Below are 22,599 nucleotides of genomic sequence, written 5' to 3'. Positions count from 1 at the left end.
ATTAAGGCATATTTTGAATCACATACCTCCATTGGAAACATTAAACTTCACTCCAAACTCTCCCCCTGGTCCTCCAGGGCAGTGGCTGGCTGTCAGGATGATTCCACCAGCTGCCTTGATCTTTCTGATAATGCAGGAAACAGCAGGTGTTGACAAGATGCCATTCTGCCCAATAATCAGTCGTCCAATCTAGACCAGCCAGGGAAAAAAAAATCAATCCTGTTACATGGGATTGAAGTACATTTCAACAGGAAAGTGCCCCGGGCTCTGTTAACACAAAATAAATCACTTCAAAAGGAACTGAGCAGGCGGGACGAGGAGGGGACAGAGCTTGGGCATTGTCTGTTCTGCCCAATGTCTCCAAGACCATTTGGGACACCCACATCTAGTAGTCAATTATTAATCTGTAAATTGGAATTGCCTCGTTAATTTTCAGTAGTTTGAATCATCTGCTTTTAATGACCAAAGGGTTAGCTTGAACCACAAAAAAAGTTCTTAGTTTGTTTCTGGCTCCAAAACTGCACATTAACATGCTGGAAATTACAAGAAAAAAAGAAATTAAGCAAGTCTATGCTTCATCCCTTCCTGTGGCTCAGCACAGGCTCACACAGGAGGGGACCTGACTTATACAGCCTCATTGTCAGTGGGTACATCTTAATTGCAGTCGGAATGACCGCTCTCCTGAAAGCAGGAATTCTATATCTGCCGCCGCATTATCAGTGACAACATGTGCTGGGTATGTTGAAGAAGCTACCCCGTCACGCTAGGCAGAGAACTTTAAGTCATCCACTGGCGTGGCCAGACTCTTTCTATGGCTACAAACCAGACTTTTAAAGAAAAAAGCAATACAGTCCTGCAAAGCATTACTTGTATGCTTTGTTTTAAAATAGGACCCAATGTCATCCAATCCAGTGGTTCTCAAATGTTGCCACAAATTAGAATCACTAACGAAGCCTAGAAAATTCATCATAGTCAGATTGCAGCCCAGACTAGTTATATTGGGATCTCTGGGAAGTGGGATCCAGCCATTCGCAGTTTTTAGGACTCCACAGGTGATTCTAATGCTCAGCCAAGCTTGGTGAGCATCACTCAAAGGACCAGCAGCATGAGCATTACCTATGAGCCTGGTGGAAATGCAGAACCTCAAGGTACAGCCAAGACCTACTGAATAAGAATCAGTATCCCTTTTTTAAATATTTCATTCATTTATTTTTAGAAACAGGGAGAGAAACATTGATGTGAGAGAGAAACATCTATCAGTTACCTTTCATCTGCACCCCAACCTGGGATTGAACCTGCAACCCAGGCACATGCCTTGGCCAGGAATTGAACTGGTGACCTTTTGCATTGCAGGGTGATGCCACACTGGTCAGGGCAAGAATCAGTATCTTAATAAGATCCTCTTTCCTCCTTCTAGATAATTCATTTCTCCATAAAAGTTTGAGAAGTATTGATGTAACCCACAGACAAAGACAAGCTCTGGCATTGAGCTCAACAGCAGTTACTCTGGCACCAACAATAGCATTGCTGGAGGAAGGTCACTGATCAAATACGACAAAGAGGGAAGATACAGAAAAAATGTACTATAGAGAGCAAACACGAGAGCTCCAAAAACAAAGCATTCTTGGGATGACTTGGTATGAAAGACCCACACACCACAACATCCCCAGAGTATATTTTCCAGAGGATGAGGCAAGTTATAAACAAATAAATGTAATAATAATACGCGGGCTGCGAACCAAAGTGTTGCAGGTTCAATTCCCAGTCAGGGTACATGCCTGGGTTGCAGGCCATGACCCCCAGCAACCACACATTGATGTTTCTCTCTCTCTCTCTCTCTCTCTCTCTCTCTCTCCCCGCCTCCCTCCCTCCCTCTAAAAATAAATAAATAAAATCTTTTTTAAAAAATGTAATAATAATAGACAACTAGTTGGATACATATTAGGAAGGAAGTCAACAGGGTTCCATGACAGAGAATAATGGGGTGCCAGCTTTAATAATAACAATACTAATAATAGCCAAGGGAGCTTGGATTTTATTTTAAGTACAATGGGAATCCATCAAAGGGTATTAAGCAATGGAAGTGCCCTGATACCATTTACATTTTAAAAGATCCAGGACTGAGCAATCCAGATGATCTTGTTAAAAGGCAAGTTATATCTTGTCAGCAAAACATTCCCCTGGCTTTCCTTGTCCCCCACCAACCCAAGGTAAAGCCAAAGCCTTCATCACAGACTCCAAGGCCTCACATGCTCTGACCCCCATCGCCTGCCATTTCCCTCCCTGTCTCTGCTTCAGCCACACTGGCCAGTTTGCTGTTTCTCAGACATGATCAGGGCCTTTGCATTTGCTCTTTCTTCTGCTTAGACTTCTCTTACCTGAGTATTCATATACCTGCCCTGCCCTGTCCTTTGGGTTTCTCTTCTGACGTCCACTAATCAGAGACAGCACTGTTGGCAGTCCTGTATGATACAGCACCCATCAGTCTTTAATTTCTCTATTGTCCTCTGTTTACCCTGCTTTAATCTTCTGTGTTACACATATTACCATCTAATATTTTCCATGATGTTTATTTGTTTTCCCACTATGTATAAGCTCTAAGGACTTTGTTTATTCACTGCAACATTTTAAGATTCTAAAACAAATTCAGCATGGAAGTACATGATAAATATATATTGAATTAACTGAAAAACATGAATGAATGGTACCATGTGAAAAATGCATTTGAGAGTGACAAGAGCAGAAGGAGAAAAATCAGATGAAAGGCTGAGTGTGAATAATGTCTTAGATTAGGCTACAGGCGAGAGAAATGAAGAGAAGTGATTGTATCAGAGACATTTTTTGGAAGGAGAATGAACAGAACATGTATGTGGAATGAACTATGAAAGAGAAGGGCTATGGTAACCAGCCTCCAAGACAGCTCCCAGTGGTCCTTGCCCCTGGCACTCCTGCCTTGGTGGAGCCTCCGCCCACACCGCATACAGCAGATCCAGAGGAATAGAGTGCTGATGAGTCATAGTGTGTGACTTCCAAGGTGAGGCCGTAAATGCCACTTCTGACTCGCTCTCTTGGACTGTTCACTCTAGAGGAAACCAGTGAATGTGCCATGAAAACACCACTCATGGAACCCTGTGTAGGCCCCTATATGGAGAGGAATGAAGACAGCCCACCAGCAGCCAGCCCCACTTTGCCAGCCGTGAAGGTGAGCCATCTCGCAGTGTACCCTCCAGCCCCAGTCAAGTCTTCTTATGACAACATATGACTGCAACCTCTGAGAGTTCCCAAGCCAGGACAACCCATCTTCTGTCCCACAGAAACTGTAAGAAATGCTAAATATTTGTCATTTCTTTAAGCCACTAGATTTCATGGTATTTTCTTTTACAGTTGTCTGCCTTTAAACTTTGATGAATGGTGGTACCATGTATCGAGGCACGAAAGACACAGGGCAACAATTGCACTCATGCCATTATCCAGAGCCATGATAAATTATGTTCTGCATGCTCTTGTTAAAATTTAATTGATTACTCAACTCATTCTACTGAGTATTACATGCAATGTAGAAGATTCTGCAGGTAAAGCAATGAATACAATGTAGTCACATCCCTCAGGGAATAAGTTTATAGATTCAAGAACCTGAAGATTTATTGTACCTTTTGTTCATAGTTTTCTATCTATCCTATTTTTTAGAATTATTCTTAAAAATATTATCTTTATCATAAACTTGGTGGTTAAAACAACAGAAATTTATTCTCTCCCAGTTCTGGAGGCTAGATGTCTAAAATCCCACAGGGCTGCATTTCCTCTAGGGGCTCTGGGGGGAAATCTGGTCCCTGCCTTTGTTAGTCTCTGGGGGCTGCCTGGTGTTCCTGGGCTTGTGGCCACATCACTCCAATCGGCACCTCTGTCTTCACATCATCTTCTCCACTGTGTGTCTGTTTTCTCTTCTATTTACTGTTGCTCTTCCAATTAGCCCAAGACAAATGACACCAGAAAAGATATGGCTTTTGAGATCTAGTAATAGATCTCAAATAAATATAATAAATGTATTGACCAAATAAATATAATCTTTGGAAGCCCTGTTATATAAAGAAAAAGTGGCTAACTTGAAGTTAGAAGATCTAGGTATGAGTCTTGGCTCCATCCCTGACCTACGGCAAATCACCTCACTCTACTGAAGCTTGCTATCTTCATCTTCAAAGCCAAGAGGGCATAGGGCTGTGAAAATTCACTTATGATGAAACTATGTAAGGGGAAACTCTTTGTGAAATTAAACATGGCCCAAGTTATGCTACTGCCTCCTCCAAATCCCAGTACCTTCCCCCAACATTTAAAATTCATTCTAGGATGGCAGATTATCCCTTAAACTGACACTTCACTTTCTGAAAAAGTCCTAGAAATACTACCCTCCATCAATGTAGTAGACTGCTACCTTACAAGGAAAAGATGCTCTACTTACATAATTGGCTTTGATTTTGTTTACAGCATTGGAACAGGCAACGTCTGTCTTTTATTCCTGAGTGAAACCCAGTCCACAGCTGGGGAGTGCAATCATGGCATTCTGCTGCACCCTCACTGACCGTCCCAAAGGGGGCACTGGAGGAATCTCCACTCCCACACCACATGGCCTGTCTTTGGCTGGAGGAAGGGTACACAACCCAGCCCTGCAGAAGGTACACTAAAGCTCCCTGGATGGGCCTTACTACTGCTGAGGAACATGTCCTTCAGCACCCACTAGGGAAGGCGGGCACAGTGGGCCCCCCTTCTGTGAGTAATCACCATCATTCCTATGGCTCAGTTACTTAGGATCTCTCTGTGTCTAACCTTTTAACTTGATGCCAGTGCCTTCCATCAAGCCTTAAACTTCACCTACATTGTACTATTGTTTGTTCCACCCATGAGTGGGCATAGCAGGTGCTGAGGGAATCTGGATCCCCCTCCACATGGCAGAGACCAGTGTCCTGAAAAGAGAATGTTTTATTACACAAAGCTTTCTCCCAACACTTCCATTTCTTCACACCAGGTGCACACACAGCTAATTCTGCTCATGATTTTTATTTCTGATGGCTCCTTTTCAGAATTCTGCCTAAATTAGATTTAGTATGAGTTAAGTTTTTAACTAGCTCAAATTAAAAGCCTAAAGAGCAGCAATGTGCAATTTAAACCCACAGGTTAGAATCTCAGAGTAGATGCAGAATTTTCATTCCAAATCAGTTTTCCCCAGTAGGGGATTACTAATGAAGGCAGGATTGTTTTCATGTGTGAACTCCCTTAATAAGACTTCCCCTTGATGATTTCCTTTTGGTTTTAAATAAGTCATTTAAAAAAGAGGAGTCCCAAAGAGAGAGAAGAAAAAGTAAGCATGACATTCCTCAATGTCTTCCATTCACTGTGTCATGGCCCTGTAGTCTCAAAGTGAATCAGAGAGAGTGAGGAGAGCAGTAAACAGAAACTTCCTTGATGCTACACAGAGAGAGTGTTGTACAGGACCACACAGCCACCACCACATCCATCTCCAAAGTGCATGGAGAGTCATACACACAAAGATGCCTGTTTCTCATCTTCTCAGTTAAACAAAAAACAAAAACTACAAAGGCAGTCCAAAGCCAAACTGCCATGGATGGCAGGGGCTTCAGTCTTCCAGTCTCAGCTGTCAGAGAGGAGGGCCAGCCCGTAAGCAGCACTGCACATGCGTAAGCAGGTGACGGCTAAGTGGAATTTCAAGAAATAACAAACTCAAGACATGGATGTGGTTACCCAAACACCAAGGGACTTCTCCAGTTGCTCGTGGATAATTGTGCAGTTAAATGCTTTGTTACACGGAGACCAGATGGGAGCCACCGAGCTCATCCTCAGCTCCCTGTCCCCCTTGGAAGTCTTTATACACACACTCAGGGGCTGGAAGCAAGAGATGGGAGTCCATTAGAACCAAACCCAGATGTGGATTTCATATTTGATCCCTCACATCTGAACAAGTTCAGAAAATTCACAGGCATCTAGAAGTGTGGCCCAAGTTCTGTTCCTGTTCTTCAATCAGCCCACCAATTCTTAAGCTCTCATTGAAAGGATCAGACAGTCTCACTTTCCTAAGGTGCAAAATGAGGGTGGTGGAATTGGAGCTTAGGTTCCTCCTGGTGATAAGGTAATTCAGTGCCTGAAAAATGCTGAAATCTTTACCTTAAGGTACAGGGTTTGGTGCACTAAAATAAGAAAGGGCCCTGTTTGCTGCCATGTCATAATGTGACCAACCCAACTGGGTGCCAGGATGAGAACAATTGGATCTACCAGGGTCAAAGACAAAGAGTTGAGTGCCAGGAGATAAACTGAGATGTTGGTATCCAGTGGGAAAGGATATAAAAACCGACTTTGCCACCCATTTAGCTGTAATAGCTGTAAGGGGACCCAAAACTCCCAGAATCTATTTATAAAAAATTATATATTGGATTGGGAGTAAAAAGGAGAAAACTATATTTGAACAATGATTAAAATAAAATTTTAAAAAATTATATATTTATTCTTATATGTTTAAACTTCAGTCACCTTCAAAGTACTCTCCATTTGATGCAATTCACCTATTGAGACTTTTTTTCCACTGGTCAAAAAATGTTTTTGAACTCATCAATTTTGATGTCTTTTAGTGCCTCTGCCATTTTTTTGTTTCACCTTTTTCGCATCGGCAAAACATTTCCCTTTGAGGACTTTTTTCATCCACGGAAACAAAAAAAATCTTTTTTTGTCTCACTTTGGGTGAGATTGGGTTGAATAGGGAGGGTGGAGCAAAGGGGTCATGTTATTTTTGGTCACAAACTGCTGAACACTCCATGCAGTGTGGGCAGGTGTGCTCATAAATCACTCATCATGAAATGAGAAAATTCGTTGAGTCTTCAAAAAAATTCACTGAAGCTGAACACAGCCTCTCACAACAACGCCAGCTGATACACTGATACAGATGGTTTCCTAGAACACCCACCTAGTGCGGGAAGCCAGTGCTACAAGAAGCCCGCCCTCCAGAAGATAATGCCAGGTATTTTGGCAGTGTCCCCTCATACATGACTTTGGACAAGACCCTGAATCCCTCTGTATCTCAGCTTTGTTATCTAAAAGATCTAACAATCACATGATGGAGGATGAAGGTCAATGTAGCCAAGCTCCAGTGCAGGGTCTGACACCCAGTAAGTTCTAATACATTTTACTTGCATTCTTTAATTCTTAATTTTGAATTTCTTAAATCATAGTAATTGAATGAGTTTTGTTATTTTATTAATCTGTAATGGTGTTCTAATTATAAAAATATGTATTTGCATGTTCCTTTTTTGAACATTTAAGAAGTACACATAAGCAAGAGGAAAATAAAAATTATCAGTAAACCTAAAAATGACCACTGTTACCATTTCCATGTGCACCCTTTGTCTTTCATCCATCTGTTTTGGTCTCTTCCTCTCTCTCTCTTTCATTCTCTCTCTCTCTCTCCCCCTCCCCTTTCCTCCCTCCCTCCTTTCCTTTTATTTACATATTTTTATGTTTTTACAAAAAAATTTTGTGTGGCCTACATTTTTCACTTAATATAATGAGCCCATCCCTAAAGTCTGTCTTTCTGTCACTGAATATTCTCCCACATGATTTTAGTGGCTGTAGAGTCTTCTATTATTTAAATGTCCTGTCATTTATTGATCAATAAAAAGTGTTCTTTCACTTAAAGTTTGTACATGTGAGACTTAAAAAATGTTTGGTGACTGAACTCAATCTGTGGAATAAGTTAAAATGAATATAGCTTGCCCATAATTAAATTAAAAATTAGTTGTAACATGCCTTCGTGACTATACATGTCTTCTTTCTCCTTTAACCACCAAAACTGCTCACTAAGGAACTACCAAAGTCCATGGTGAGGAGTGACAGGGTCTTGTCTGCACCCTTGCCTTGACCTGGATCTCCTGTCATCGCCCCCATCTACGCCTCTGACTGGCACTGTCCTCTGGTGTGGGCTGTGCCGGCCCTCGGACTTCCCCATGCTGTTGAGCTCCCTGCGGAAAGGGGCTCTTGCAGCACAGACCCCTGCCTAGAACAGCAGGACTTACACATTGCCTACATTTCTTTGTACAGGCCCACCCAACTCCAGCACAAGTCCAATTTATTATCATAGAAACATAGCTCATTTGGGAACATTTAGACACCTCCTGGAATTCTATGCAATCTTCAAACACTCCTGACATCTGAGACTCTGTTCTATCTTCCTCTTGAATAGATCCAGTGAAGAAGATATACCTCTTCAAGGGGGTGGGGGTCTCCTATGCTCAAGTGCACACACACGTATGCTACTTGACAAACCTACATAAATTCTTAAGAATACTTTATATCTGGTACCTTTATAGGTAGATAGAAATTTTATGATACAACAGGTCCTGGAGTAACATCATTTTATTCAACATCAACTTGTCATAACATTGATGAGATACAGAAGGAACTTAACTGTATTTATATCAATTAGCCTATGGTAAAATTGGTTTCAGTATATGTCATTCCACTTAAAGTTACAGGACTAACTGTATAATGAGTGTATATATATATATATATATATATATATATGCAACATATATATATATTCCCAAAATAAAAACTCAGAATCTTTGGCATCTCAACCTTTCTTTATAGCTTTGTGTTTTCCCATGAGTAGCTGTCATATCAATTAAAATACGTTTACAGGGATCTTTAAATAATCCATCAGACCACTTTCTGTCTGGCCAGGAAATACTTACTGCCCATTTGCTAAGTGCCTCTACCCCCTATAGTATGTTCCAGTGAACTAAGGACCTCTGGCTATCATAGATTTACAACTCAGCAAGATTAAACAATTTACTGTTATTTATGACAGCAAAGCTGGGTCTTCTGTATTATATTCCACGTTAGCATCTGTCACTTTACATTTGGGAGCGCCTGTCCAGAAAAAGATTATGCGTCCTAACCAAACATTCGGCTGGGCAGCAGAAACAGGCACCCTGACAAAGAGCTGGAGAAACAGTTGAAAGCATCACTGGCTGCTGCAGCTGTGCGTTTTCAGACTCCTCAGCAGATTAGCATGGAGTCTCCTAGCCTCTGCTCAGCCCGTTCCTCTCAGTAATGTCTCACTTGGCCCAGTCCATTAGGCTTGAAAATACTCCTGAAAACAGCAGTTTAAGATTTGGCCTCAGGAGGGGGAAGTGGGGCAGCTGGAGTTTAGGGGACTGCTCTTAACCCAGACTGAGCCTCGGAAAACTTTAAGGTGGAAATGCATGGCATTGGCACAGCTAATTCATAACAGGAAATAATGCATAGACCATGTGGAAGAGAAGTCCTTTATGTTGAGTTCAAAGTCTATGCCAGAGCAGCTGCTGCCACCTCAAGTACTGTGCCAGCTGGGAGCGCGCACGCGTGCGTGTGTGTGTGTGTGTGTGTGTGTGTGTGGCGTGAGGGGAGGGGCAGGGGTCGTGACCTCCACAGTCATCATCCGGCAGCATGGAGGAACACCAAAGGTCAAGCGGAAGCCTTCCCAAAGCAAATGGGATCACCACATCAGCAGGAGCCTTCTCATGAGTAAAGCTCCTGAGACTAAAAAGCCAGTATGCACATGTCCTTTTATTTTAATCAGAGGAAAACAGTTTGGTGATAATTGTTATATGAAAAAGTAAAATAATGTTAATAATACATTAGCACATTCAATCTTCCCAATAACCCTGGAAGATATGGGGGGCAAGTATTATTACTTTCCCTGTTTTTATAAATGAGGCAGCAAACTCAAGAAGGCTAAGTGACTTCACAATCATACAAGTTGCAGATGGTAGTGCCATGATTCAAATCTAGAGCTGCTTCTTTTTTCTTCATTATTCGTTGTTGATATGTTTAATTATGAAAGCAATGCATACATGTTAACTAGTTAACATAACTAGTTAACAAAGAGTAGTGTATGAAGGAGAAAGGGAAAGGATTCTCCTTCCCAAACCATATACACCCACAGGCCTCAGATATTGGGTTGACCAAAAAGTCCATTACATTTTTTCCGTAAAATAAAAGACACATTTTTCATTTTCACTAATAACTGTATTGATTTGGATATTTTGAGCATGTCAGCTACCTCCCACTATTGGCTACTAGTGGGTAGAAGCCAGGGGTGCTGCTAAACATCTTCCAGTGCATAAGGCAGCCCCACAGCAAAAAATTATTTGGCTAAAATGTCAACAGTACCAAGAAACTTCACAAACCACTTATAACACATTTGATCAGTCACAGCACCTTCTCCACACACTGCACAAATCTTTTTTTGCATTTCAGTTGTGTTTTTACCTTTCTTGAAATAATAAAGAATGATAGGCCAGAAATATTGCATATTTTCTTCCATCTTCAATGTTAAAACAGCTGCACAAAAATTCACCAATTTTGATGTTGTTTTTAAATGCACACTGATATGACAGCTGTCACAATACAATCTAACAAAAATTGTTTCAAATGAAGTCAAGGACAACTAAGTGCTACTAGAGCCATCATACAGAAACAAATGTAACAAACTTTTTGGTCAGCCTAATATAGTCACTGTTAACTGTTTGGAGTGTGTTATTCTAACCTTATTTTTTTAATGCCTAAATTATATACACAAAAGTAAGATCACGCTCCACACAATACTCTACTAATTACTTTGTTTCACACAACACACTGTCATTCACATCTTTCTCATGTCACATATAGATCCAACTCCTGTGTTTATGAATTTTAACACATCCATGGTAAGGTTGTGTCATAAAATTATGTGCCTGTTCTCTACTGTCGAACATAGAGATTGCTTCCAAGTTTTTCTTTCACAAAGTGCTGAGATGAGTATTTTGTACATAGAATTTGCACACTTGTACTAGGAAAGTCTACAAGGTAGAGTCATAGATTAAAGGATTCCCAGATTATTGAACAAAAGCTCTATTAATTTAGACATATACTGCCAAATTACCTAAGTAAAAAGTTGCATCAGTTTAACTTCCACCAACAGTGCACAAACATAACAATTTTCCACATCCACACCAACTCTGAGTATGTACTATTCTTTTTTTCAAATTGATGGGTGGTTTTTTTATACGTCTTTCATTATTGAGGTTTATCACCTTTTCATGTATTTTTTGTTGTTGACAATATTTCTTTTGAACTGCTTGACTTTTCTTATTGGAAAAGCTTTTCATGCATTCATGTATTTGCATGTAGATATCATGCATTTGTTGTAAAGCTCTCCTCCCCGTATTTTTTGGGGTCTTTTGTCAAATGGGATAAACTTCAGTGTTTATGATTTCAAATTCTTTTCTCTTCCCATCAGAAATTCCTAAATGCAAAACTAGATACCCCCAGCTACCAGTCAGGACTCATTAGAGGAAAACAATACACTGGCAATAATCTAATATTATACTTGTACAAAGCACCTATTAGTAGAGACTTGGAAAGGGGAAAAAAAAGACTTCTGTGACTTCATGCCAAGAAAAAGAATTTCTTTGGGGAATTGAATGTTCCTGAAACTTTTCGTATAAATACAGACTTTAGTCCAAAATTTGATGTCACTAAAAATGTAAGAGATGAAAGATATTTAAGGACTCAGAAAATGTGGACTTTAACAAGTCTTGTGTATATTCTAAATATCCTTTTACTCATAACTAATGAGAGTTGAGTCAGATGAAAGAACCCAAAGCTCTCCCTCTGGCTATGCAAGTATAAACAGTGAAGGCGTATTGGCCAAATCTTGAGTGTCTGCAATTAACTGTCAAGGCTGTAGGCAAACGAAGAACAATTCTAGGCCTAGCTCTCTACCTTCAACATAAAAATCCCTGGGAAATTTAGACCTTTTTCCCCCTGCCTATTATTCCAAAATAATCCTGTTCAAATTCTGTTACGGTATTTGTTCACATCACTGTTGTCTAAAAGAAGAGTGGCTGAGGCCCAAAAGATAAGGGTTAAGGTTGGCTATGCCAAAACCTACGCTGAGATTCCTCAAAACTTGGTCCCAACTTCTATTCCTCAAGTCTGTACAGAAACTAGCAAACTTCCAAGTTCACAAAGCACTCAAAGAGAACAGATGTTTCATAGAAAATTCTTAGGGCAAGTTTCACACATAATGTTGCTGATGTGTGTCTGTCTTTTCAATAAACATCATTATGCTTTATTAGAAGGTTTAATAAAGGAGCTTAGTTAAAAATGCCATCTGGGTCTCTGGACACATTAAACAAAGCTTAAAATAACCCACTCCAGCAACTGGGAGGGCCCAGCTGTTCTCAAAATCTCTCCCACTCTCCTTACTTCCATGCGAAAAAAGTAAGTGAAGACTTGGGGTTAAAAGATTCAAGAATGAACTGGTGCAAACAGACAGATGGAACCGAGGACTCCCTAAAACCTGCTACTGCTCATTTAATAGAGACCCCAATTCCACAGATCTGGGATGGGGATTTGGGAAGGGAAGGTTTTCTAATGTATTGCAAGACATCCCAATGTCTGGGCCACAGCGGCTCATCCCATCTACCTCTTCTGTAGTGAAAACCAGTGGAAAATATGGAACAATCACCACCCAGTTCTTTTTTCCCTTCCAGAGCCAACCAACCCCAGATTTCCACATCCATTCCAGGAAATAAACCTGACATATGGAAGCACAGGCTTCCCTTTCTTGCTTCCTTTTTCTTCCTTCCCTACTTCCCGCCCAACACCGTATCCCACTCTGCAACTCTTCCAAGCCTATGTCTGTTATCTTTGGGTTCTTACCAAAATTTGTTCCTCAGATAGTCTAATAAATTTCAAGGCAAGTGTATTTTCATTCTTTGGAGTGGCCACCTGTCCGTGGCCCGTTAGAATCAAACACAACCTGTGCAAGCATCTTAACTGGAGGGCACACCCCAGCCCCTTGCGGACAGGACCCGGCTTTCCTCCTGCCATTGCACTTCAGCTTCCACTTTGAAAAGGCTCCACAAGGCCTTGAGGAGCTCTGGAAATTGTGACTCAATACTGATATTGTTGTTGATTATCATATACCCAGTACTGTACCCAGCTGGTCAACAAATCTATTTCCTCTTGACTAAAACATGAAACAGAGATATAAGTCGTTTGCAAATAGGCCCACTGCATGGCTTATTCAATGTATGCATTCAAATTATTATTATTTAAAACATATTAGGTTGACCTTAATAAGACTCCATCATATTTCTTTTTTTTAAGATTTTATTTATTTATTTTTAGAGAGGGGAGAGAGAGAGAGAGAGACATCAATGTGCGGTTGCTGGGGGCCATGGCCTGCAACCTAGGCATGTGCCCTGACTGGGAATCGAACCTGCAATGCCTGGTTCACAGCCCGTGCTCAATCCACTGAGCTACACCAGCCAGGGCTCCATCATATTTCTTAGTGTTATAAATGTTACAAAATGCTTTCCTATGCAGTGCCTCAGCTGATTCCCAGGATAATTTAGTGGTGCTGTCATATCCAATTTATAGATGAGGAAACAAGTGGTTTCTTGGTATTTCAAGAGGCTAAAGCATTTGCCCTGCAACTTGTAAGGCAGAGCTAGGAAAACAAGGGGAAGCCAAATGCTGATTCCCAATGCTGATACATGCTTAGCCCAGCTCATGCTTAGAAACAGGTTTGTCCCACACTGCCTTTGCCCACACTGCTGAGTTCTTACTGGAATCATTCACTTACAGTAGGAGGAGGGTTAAAGCCCTTTTAAATAACCTACCAGAAATGAATGAACAAACTTGAAATAAACAAGGACAGGGCACCATGAACTGTATGAAGTCCTTTCCATACATCATCTTATTCTGCCAGGGCAAGAGATGATATAGTGCTTTTTCTACCATATCTCATTGTCTCCCAGGCTATAGTCTGGTTTGGGTTTACCAAATATGTATTTGTAATATTTGGTGGTTTACCTTTATTTAATCTATAGCTGCTTTGACTATAACAGTCTGATGCCACTACATACACACACATTTTAAATGCTAAGTTATAGAGCTGTGCTGTCAGGTATGGCAGCTACTAACCACTTGTGACTATTTAAAGTTAAATTTTAATTAATTAAGTTAAATGTCAAATTCAGTTCTTCAGTAGCTTTAGCTGCATTTCAAGTGTTCATTAGTTACATGTGGCTAGTGGCCAGGACAGTGCAGATTACAGGGTATTTCCATCATCACAAAAAGTTCTGCTGGACAGTGCTGATGATACATAATGTCATCTCCAGGGAGAAAAGACTTTAGAAAAAGTCAGAAAGATCTTGAGGCAGACTCAGTGCTGTCATTGTCCAATAATAAAGGTAGTTTGGACAAAAACGTTTATAAAAGAAGAGAAAGAGAGAATGTTCTTAGCCAGATGGATCTACCCAGACAGGGCAGAGGCATTCTTGTAGCCATTCTGTTGTATTTAGCTCTTGAACTCTGTAAGATACTCCAATAAATTGACATGTAGAGGATCTAAACCCCTGAAGAGGATCTGAGGCAGATGGAAATAGAAATAGAACAAAACATTAATTAGTTACAAACTAAGTTTAATCACAATTCACTTAAATGATACGATTTATGTACTTAGTAGTTATTTTTCTTTTTGGTATGACATCGTTTGCATTATCAAAAAGGAATTAAAATACTTCTTGGGATTTTTTAGGTAAATTTGCATGGCCACACAAAAACAGGTTAAAAGTACCTTTTCAGTAGTCATGAATCCATTCAAATTGATTATATGTGAATCCAGGAGTCCATTGCAAGATTCAAAAAAGGGAAAGAAAACAAAACAAAACAAAATTCATGTGTTACCAATGGAGGTAGCTGTTTCACCAAATCCTTACTATGAAAATTGGTAATTAAAGAGACAGAGAGAGAGAGAGAGAGAAATATATGTCCTGCTTTCCAGAGGGAAGTGTATCACAGGATAACCAAATAGCCCAGTTGTGAGGAAACTGCTCAGGTTATAAAAAAAATACTAGCTAAAATATTTAAAAGGAATTAGAGAATTAGCAAACCATCACTTGTGAAGCCCCAATGAAATACTTATGCCAGGATCATTCACAGGTGCAGCAGGTAAAGGCTGACAAGGAAACAACTATTCACATGGTACAAAGTTCACCCCACAGGCTACGTGCTGGTCCCCAGGGGGAGATCACAAAAGCTGCAGGCAATTGCCCCCACCCACAAGCCCGTAGTCCCCTCAGCATCACGCATGACGGGTCAGCCAGAGATCGTACTTCCTAATGTGATACAGCATGAACATGTGCCATCACCTATAAAATATTCTTGTAAAAAAAATGCTGACCCTGAATCTCATTAAACCTTTACAACTCATCTTTAGTTCACCAAAAATAAACAAATAAACAAACAAAACATGAATATAGTGAAAAGTTAAATGACATCATCAAGAAATAATCAGAAAATTCCAGAAATGGGGTGGTGGCCTACTCGCTCTGATAAGTAAATTCCATTAACAAAATAAAAATAAAAAGGGAGGCATTGTCTAGGTTAAGAGAGACTTAAGAAAAATAACCAAATGCAATGTGTGTTCCTTGATTAGAAGAAACATTTCAGAATAACTGAGGAAATCTGAATATGAACTGGGTAATGAATGATACAAAGAAATCACTTTGTATTTTGTTTGGGATGATAATGACAGTGTAACTGTCAAAGAAAATGTTTTATTTTTTAGAGATCCATACTAAAGAATTTAGAGGTAAAATATCACTTTATTTAATATACTTTAAAGTAGCCCTCAAAGAGATGAAATAAGTATAGAAAAATGTTAACAACTTAGGGTATGGGCATATGAATGTCATTTATTTATTCTCTCCACTTTTCTGGAAGTTTGAAAATTTCATAATTTTGTAATAAATTTTTTAAATTCCAAATTGTACAGGTGTATGTCTGAGAACCTACTTCAAACTTTATGGGGTATGCAAACATTAATAATGGAGTTTACCATTTTATAAATTTCAAACTTCTGTTCTCCTCCAGCAGTTACATAGTCAAAGAACTACTATAATTTTCTTGTATAAAATTGTTTTATGAAATTAACTTTTTAAATCACAACAAAGAAATTTCAGATAGAGAAAGTGCAGTCCACCCAGTCAGATTCGAGTCAGGGAAAGAAAAGAGAAGAAAAAAGAAAAGAAAAGAAAAGAAAAGAAAAGAAAAGAAAAGAAAATGGAAGAGAAGAAGAGAAAAGAGGAAAAGAAAAAAAGAAATTCTAGTTTTCTACTATTTTCTAATCTGTTTATTGAATATTCAATAAGAATCAAAAAAGGCCAAAGCACTTGGAATCAAAGTTCATCATTTCTGAACATAACTCAATAGTCCAAATCAGGAGACAAGGGCATTCCCATCAGTTTGCAATTACTCAAGACCAATTCTGCTTATAGTTGTCCAGACCACTTTCCCCAGAAGCCAGTTTTTTTTATTATTCACTTTGCTTTAGCAAAAGCGCCCAAGTACTGAACAAAATTAGGAAAAGATTGGTTAAAACTGGCTTATGAAAAATGTTCACCAATGTCTTCACCCATGCCTACCCATCTTAGAAGTAGTACTTTCAGATTAAGAGATGGTACTTCTCTGTGTATTTTAATTTGTCATTCTGCTCTTCTTAACCACTGCTAGGTTAAAGTTGACTATTTTAAGCATATATTAATATATGCTAACTATCTCCTAAAATAAACTCCACTCAAAGTTAATAAAATGTGTTTATCAGAGAAGACCCATCGAAGTAAGAGGCTGAAGAGCCCTCAGGGTCGAGTGTGCCAAGGAACAATAAAGCATAATATTAATTTGCCTGTGCAAATCAACAACTGTATCCTGAGCAGCTTCAAAAACACCCTGAGCCACAGTAAATGTTGGATAGACTATGTTTCCCTCACTCCCTGGAGAAACTGGCAGGGAAGGAGTATGAAAGCTGCCCTGGCTCTCCTGGGCTCACTGCTCTCCATCATTCCACCGCATGGCTCTGTCGGACAAGAGTACGAGACCAACTTGTCAACTTGTCTCCAAACCCCTGATTCAAGCCAGTTTTCACCAATCCCAGCTGAGAGTCATGGAGAAATACAAGTCTTGTATCTCCAGCATCATCATCTGCAGGGGTTGGAAATCACAATCCCACCACCAAACTCATCCCCTCGGCCCTGTTCTCCCCAACTGATTTCAGATATTCTTTTTTTCAAATACCTTTCCCCATCCCTGAAACCTTGAGAAGAGGGAATCATAGGAAACAAACATGAAACATGGACAGCCCCAAAGCTTTAAAACACACACACACACACACACACACGCACACGCACACTGAGAAAAAAAATGTAAAGTGTTGGGAACAAAAAGGACAGAATCAAAATGCCAGAAAATTGTTTAGTTTCACTTTTTAAAATGTTCACACTCGTTTATATATTTGCAGAGATTTCACTGAAAGAAAAGTTCTGCGTGAATGGGTCTGACTGCATCAACAAGGCTCAAGTTACTCTTCAAGACAATGTTTCCCACATAGGATTCAGAGGTCCCTGAAGTTAAGTATCCCTCTTGTCCAAGTCCTCGAGAAGCGGCTGGATTGGGGAAGGAGGAAGTAGGGGTACGGGAATACGCCAAAAGGAAGGAGGGAGAAGGGGCAACAGCAGCAACAATGAAAACCAAGGTCTGAGAATTCAGATTGCAAAAGAAGGCTGCAGAGGTCGTGGGAGAATGGAGAGGAAATGAGGATGAACCGCAAGAGAGAAGCAGCATGAAATGTTGTGAAATGCCAAAGGGTGTCTTGGAGAGAAGCTGGGAATTGCTTTTAAAGAGGGCATTGCAAATCTCATTTCCGACTATTTACAGATTTGTCTCGGGGGAACTGAGAGCCCAGGCTGCATAGCATCAAACTGATCCCTACCCCATTCCTACCCGAATCATATTAATCATGAAATAACTCCACTGGGTTCATGAACCAACGATATTAAAAACCTTCACCCATTACACTCGCCAAGTATGTCAGGGATCAACACTGGTGTGTGTTCTGAGTTGATACTACTGTTAAGTTTGGCAGACCCAAACTTCAGGGTGGAAGAAGATGACTGCAAATGGGAAATGTCCGGGGAGCACCGAGGAGGGTGCGGAGAGCAGTAGTGGCCAGACGCCGGAGGACCTGGGAGAGCCGCACGGCCCGAGTCCGGGCCCAGGTCCTCGGTGGCCGGCGGGCGGGAGAGGGCAAGGGCGGAAAGAGGGGACGGCGGTGCAGCGGCAAGCGAGGGTGCCCAGGTAACTCACCCCGTTGGCTGCAGCCATCTGCACCACGATCTCCGTGGCTGTCCTGCTGAAGTACCTGCCGTCGCTGCCCACCACCATGGTGCATCCCTGGCGGTCGCGCAGGTCGATGGACGACAGCACGCTCTGGATGAAGTTGGGCAGGTAGTTGCGCTGGCCCTCGAAAAGACCGGTGGGCCGCCGGAGCCCGCCGCCGCCGGTTGGCCGCTGGTCCTCGTAGGGTGCCGTGGGCACGGTCAGCACCGGGATGGGGCTCCCCTCCATGGCTCCTCCTGGCCGGTCCTGCCGCGGCTCCCGGGAGCCGGAGGGAATCTGCAGCCCGTCGGGGGGGGGCCCCCCACCAGCCTGGCGGCGCGCCGAACTCCGCCTCGAGCCCCGGCCCCCTCCCCAGCCGGCCCGCGCCCTGCGCCCTCCCGCGGCACAGACCGGTGGATCCTCCCTCTCCGAGCGAGAGGCCCTCGCTGCCCCAGCAAAATTTGGCCTGTACCTTCCAATAAAGTTTTCTCCCGCCCAACTTCTCTCCAAGAAGTTGGGCACCCTAGGGGCCCGCAGTTTCTTTCCCCAGCTGGACTCACTTTCGGGGTGTCGTCCCCAAAGCACGTTCCCAGTGCCAGCTACCCCGACCCCTGGAGGCTTCTCTTGTGCCTGGCCCCTTCCTGGCCAACAATCGGCTGTCTCCACGGCCCACCGTCCGCTCGAAAATAATCTGGGGGTGGTGAGACCCGTGGCAGGATTTGGGATTCTCTCCCCTTTCACCGGCAACCCTGTCTCCCAGTCTCCCTGGGAGTGAGCAGTTTACACGCATGAGTTTCTCTCTTGAACAAGGACAAGGGAGGGAGTTGGGAGGGGCCCGAACCTTTTGCCATCAGCAACAGCCCCAGCCAAAAATAACCCTGGAAAGGCGAGCTGAGAATTGTTATCTTCTGCCAGCACTGAAATTGGAGGCTGGGTGCTGCGTGTGTGTCTGTCTGTGTGTGTGTGTGCACACCCTCCGCCACTGCCATTTGTTGCAGGGAATCACAGACTGTCAGGCCCTTCAGTCCGGCAGGACCCGCCCGGCCATCCACACTTGCCCCGGGGCTCTCTCAAGGCAGCCCACGTTTCGGTGTGGAAACGGTTCTTCTTGCGCTGGTTGTAACAGCAGCAACACAGACACACACTTCCTTCTTATTCTTGCCCTTCCCACCCCCCACACCCTCCCCAGCCCAGCTCATGCTTAGAAATAGGCTTGTCCCTCACTGTCTTTGCGCACACTGCTGAGTTCTTACTGGATCAATCACTTACAGTAGGAGGAGGGTTAAAGCCCCTTTTAATAACCTACCAGAAATGAACACACTTCAGATAAACAAGGACAAGGTACCAGGAACTGTATGAAGTCCTTTCCATCCATCATCTTATTCTGCCAGGGCAAGAGATGATCTGCCTTGTCTCCTTAAAGTTCACCTGAAACCCAAAACCAAGAAAAACCCCATAGAAAACAGGAGTACAGAGAGAATGGTCTGAAAAGGTAAAAACCTAAGAGCCCATTCCCCCAACTTTGCGGTGTAGGGAGCCTTGGCTTAGCACCAGCTAGAGAGAACCTCAACACTTTTAAGGATCTGTGCATACCTCTATGGTGTCAGGCTTTTAAAATCACTTTCTAATAACATTTCATTTTGCAAGAAAGGACAGTATCATTTCCAGGAGAAGAGAAGGCGGTAAGTCCTTTTCCCCACTAAGGACACAGCCCTCAAGCCTAGAGATGCCCCAAAGACCTCCAAGACTTCATCTCTCCATTTTCAGCACCTGCCGCTCTCATGACACCACCATCATTCTGTCCTACCAAAGCCCAGCTCCTTGCACAGGGCTGAAGACAAGTGAGGCGCATCTTGGACAGTACTGACAGTTCTACCAGCCAAGAGGAAAGCCTCCTCCCTTGGTTCTAATTCCCAAATTCCCAAAGACTCTGACTGGCCCAGCTGAAGGCAATGTGCCCAACTGTCACCAGACCCCGCGGTGAAAGGGAAAAGAATTGCCCCAAAGCTAGGAGGCTGTTCTCCAGAGGGAGGAGGAACAGGGGCCAAATCACAATTGTTCACTGGGTACTTCCCACTTTCCCTGATCAGATCTTTTGAATAATGTTTTTCTCTGAATTTGTATAGCACTTGGTATTACTCATAAAGAACGTTTCACGTGGTGCTGCACCTTTCTATGTATATCTTCTCTCCTCCAGCTGTAGGTGGCCTTGGAATAATCCCTGAACCTCTCCTTACCTCAGTGTCCTCACTGTGAAAGAAGCATTATTATAATCCCTACCGCATAAATTGTTGGGAGGATTAAAGCACTTGGTACTGTGCCTGATAAATGTTAATGTTTACATTATTGTCATCAATGATAATAACACATTTATCATTATTAATGTACAGCAAGAACTACAGTTTATACATTTGTAGATCACCATTGTACATAAAGGCTCTTTGGGCATAGGTGATAGTCTATAGGGGTTGGTTGAATTAAGCTGTGCTTTTTGACAAGGGGAACTCAAAATACATAAAGTAATTTTCCCTTGAAACATACAAAAGAAAGGTTTATAAACTAAAGAAATCTCTTCCGAGATGCTTCCAAATTTGATCAAGTTTATCTGAGTAAATTTGTCACAGTGATGGGGAAGGAAACCCAAGAGGGCCCCACAGATAAGAAATGCCTTGTCCCTAGTCGCTCGTTGGTAAAACGAGAAGGTCAGATTTGATCAGTGCTTCCCAAAGGGTTTTCCTCAGAACACGAATGCCTCCCAAGTGCTGCACAAAGCAAGAGTTTCATGGCTAAGTAACTTTTTAAAACCCTGCACACTCTACCCAGTTCTTGGAGCTTCATGATGCACATCTTCATATTAAAAGCTCTGGGAGGTCCTGCAGAAAAGACATCAATTTAACTGTTTTAAAAATTGGCGCTTCCCAACTTAAACTCACACGACCAGCTTGCTTAAGAGACTCAAATTACCTTTGTGACTACAGTGGTGACACCCCCTTTTCCCCTTCATATGTGCTCAGTGGGCTAGGTCAGGTATAAATAAATTTCCCTGCATCTAAAAACCGGTCACCCCTTTGTGCTGAGCTCAGAGCTTCCTTGCAGCCTGAGTCCCAATGAAGGGCAGCTCCGCTTGCCTAGAGATGCCTTTCAGCCCTCTCAGAGCCTCTAGAGAAAGGCATCTCACTAAGAATTCTTGGCATGAAACAGGAGCAACTGATATATCCTCCCTTCCTCTTGGGACTTCCTTGCTCTCCAAAAAAAAAAAAAAAAGGTGTCAGCCAGTGCCTTCATGCAGAGAATACACTAGCTGGCTCAGCCAGATCAGCATTTCCCAAAAAGAGAATTTGGGGTAAAATAAGTATTGAAACACTTCATACTTTATCCCTCCTCTTGTAGATGCACAAAGCACATTAGCATACTAAAGACTGAATGTTCTGGAAGCAAGAAACTTACTTAACTATAACCCAGAATTTACCAATTTTATTTGACCATGGGGACCTTTTTCAAAATACCTATTAACAGATCAAGGACATTAATATTCTGTGAAACACCTTAGGTCTTTGGGGTCCCTTCCAGCTAAATCATTTTATGATTCCCTTCTTTCAGTTATAAAGCATTAAAAAATTAATTTCTGTCAGGTTTCCACTAAGAATGTTACTAGAATTTGCAAAAGGGAGCAGGTAAAATCATCTAATTAAAAATTATGCCCTTGAGTGATTTTGAGACTTAAAACGATTTACATATATATTTGTACATCATTTTATTCTACATGTTCTGCTCTCCCATTGTCCCCTCCCCCCAGCCCCTGGCTGGCAGGGGAGGCTGGCACACATATTTGGCTCGTGGCAGGTATGCATTGCTATTGAGTTGGAGTCTACTTCAGTGCACACAGGGCGTGCTAAAAACATGCTGTTGACTCACTGACTCTCATAGCAGAAGAAAAGCCAAAAGTATAGGACAAGAGCCAGAGAAGCAGGTGGAAAATGTCATGAGGCAGTCAGTCCTCTAAGGAAACACTGGTTCACTTTTTAATCTGTCCAAACACCTTTGGGTGGTGGGGAAAATCAATTCTATTTCTCCCAAAATACATCTTCTACTAAGCCCCGGTTCCCCAACAAATGAAATGGCATGTAGCAATTCCAACTGCTGCTTCTCTGCATCCTTCACTGTAAGGTCACTAAGTGCGCAAGTGATGGAAAGGTACTTGTCACATGTGTGTCTTGTCATATTAGCACAATTGCCCCTGTATTCCTACATCTTGCACCTCAAGTATTTGTTTCCCACCTTCGTTAATGACTACATAAGTGGCCTTGGACAAGTTGCTTACCCTCCCTAAAGCTACATTTCTGCACCTGA

General features: G+C 42.0%; 1 protein-coding gene across 1 annotated transcript in view; it reads right to left on the bottom strand.

The window, feature by feature from the left end:
• Nucleotides 1–19,044, bottom strand: part of PGM5 (phosphoglucomutase 5) — a 169,123-nt gene extending 150,079 nt beyond the window's left edge. The window contains exons 1-2 of the mRNA XM_028529921.2: nt 18,238–19,044; nt 27–189 (exon numbers count right to left, since the gene is read on the bottom strand). Of these exons, the coding sequence (XP_028385722.1) occupies nt 27–189; nt 18,238–18,498 (424 nt within the window). The 5' untranslated portion in view covers nt 18,499–19,044. The remainder of the gene's footprint in view (nt 1–26; nt 190–18,237) is intronic.
• Between the last annotated feature and the right edge of the window lie 3,555 nt (nt 19,045–22,599).

This window comes from Phyllostomus discolor, chromosome 3 (assembly GCF_004126475.2).
Source record: "Phyllostomus discolor isolate MPI-MPIP mPhyDis1 chromosome 3, mPhyDis1.pri.v3, whole genome shotgun sequence".
Classification (NCBI taxonomy): domain Eukaryota; kingdom Metazoa; phylum Chordata; class Mammalia; order Chiroptera; family Phyllostomidae; genus Phyllostomus; species Phyllostomus discolor.
Note: the sequence above shows the minus strand (reverse complement) of the source record. Positions and strands in the feature narration are given on the sequence as shown.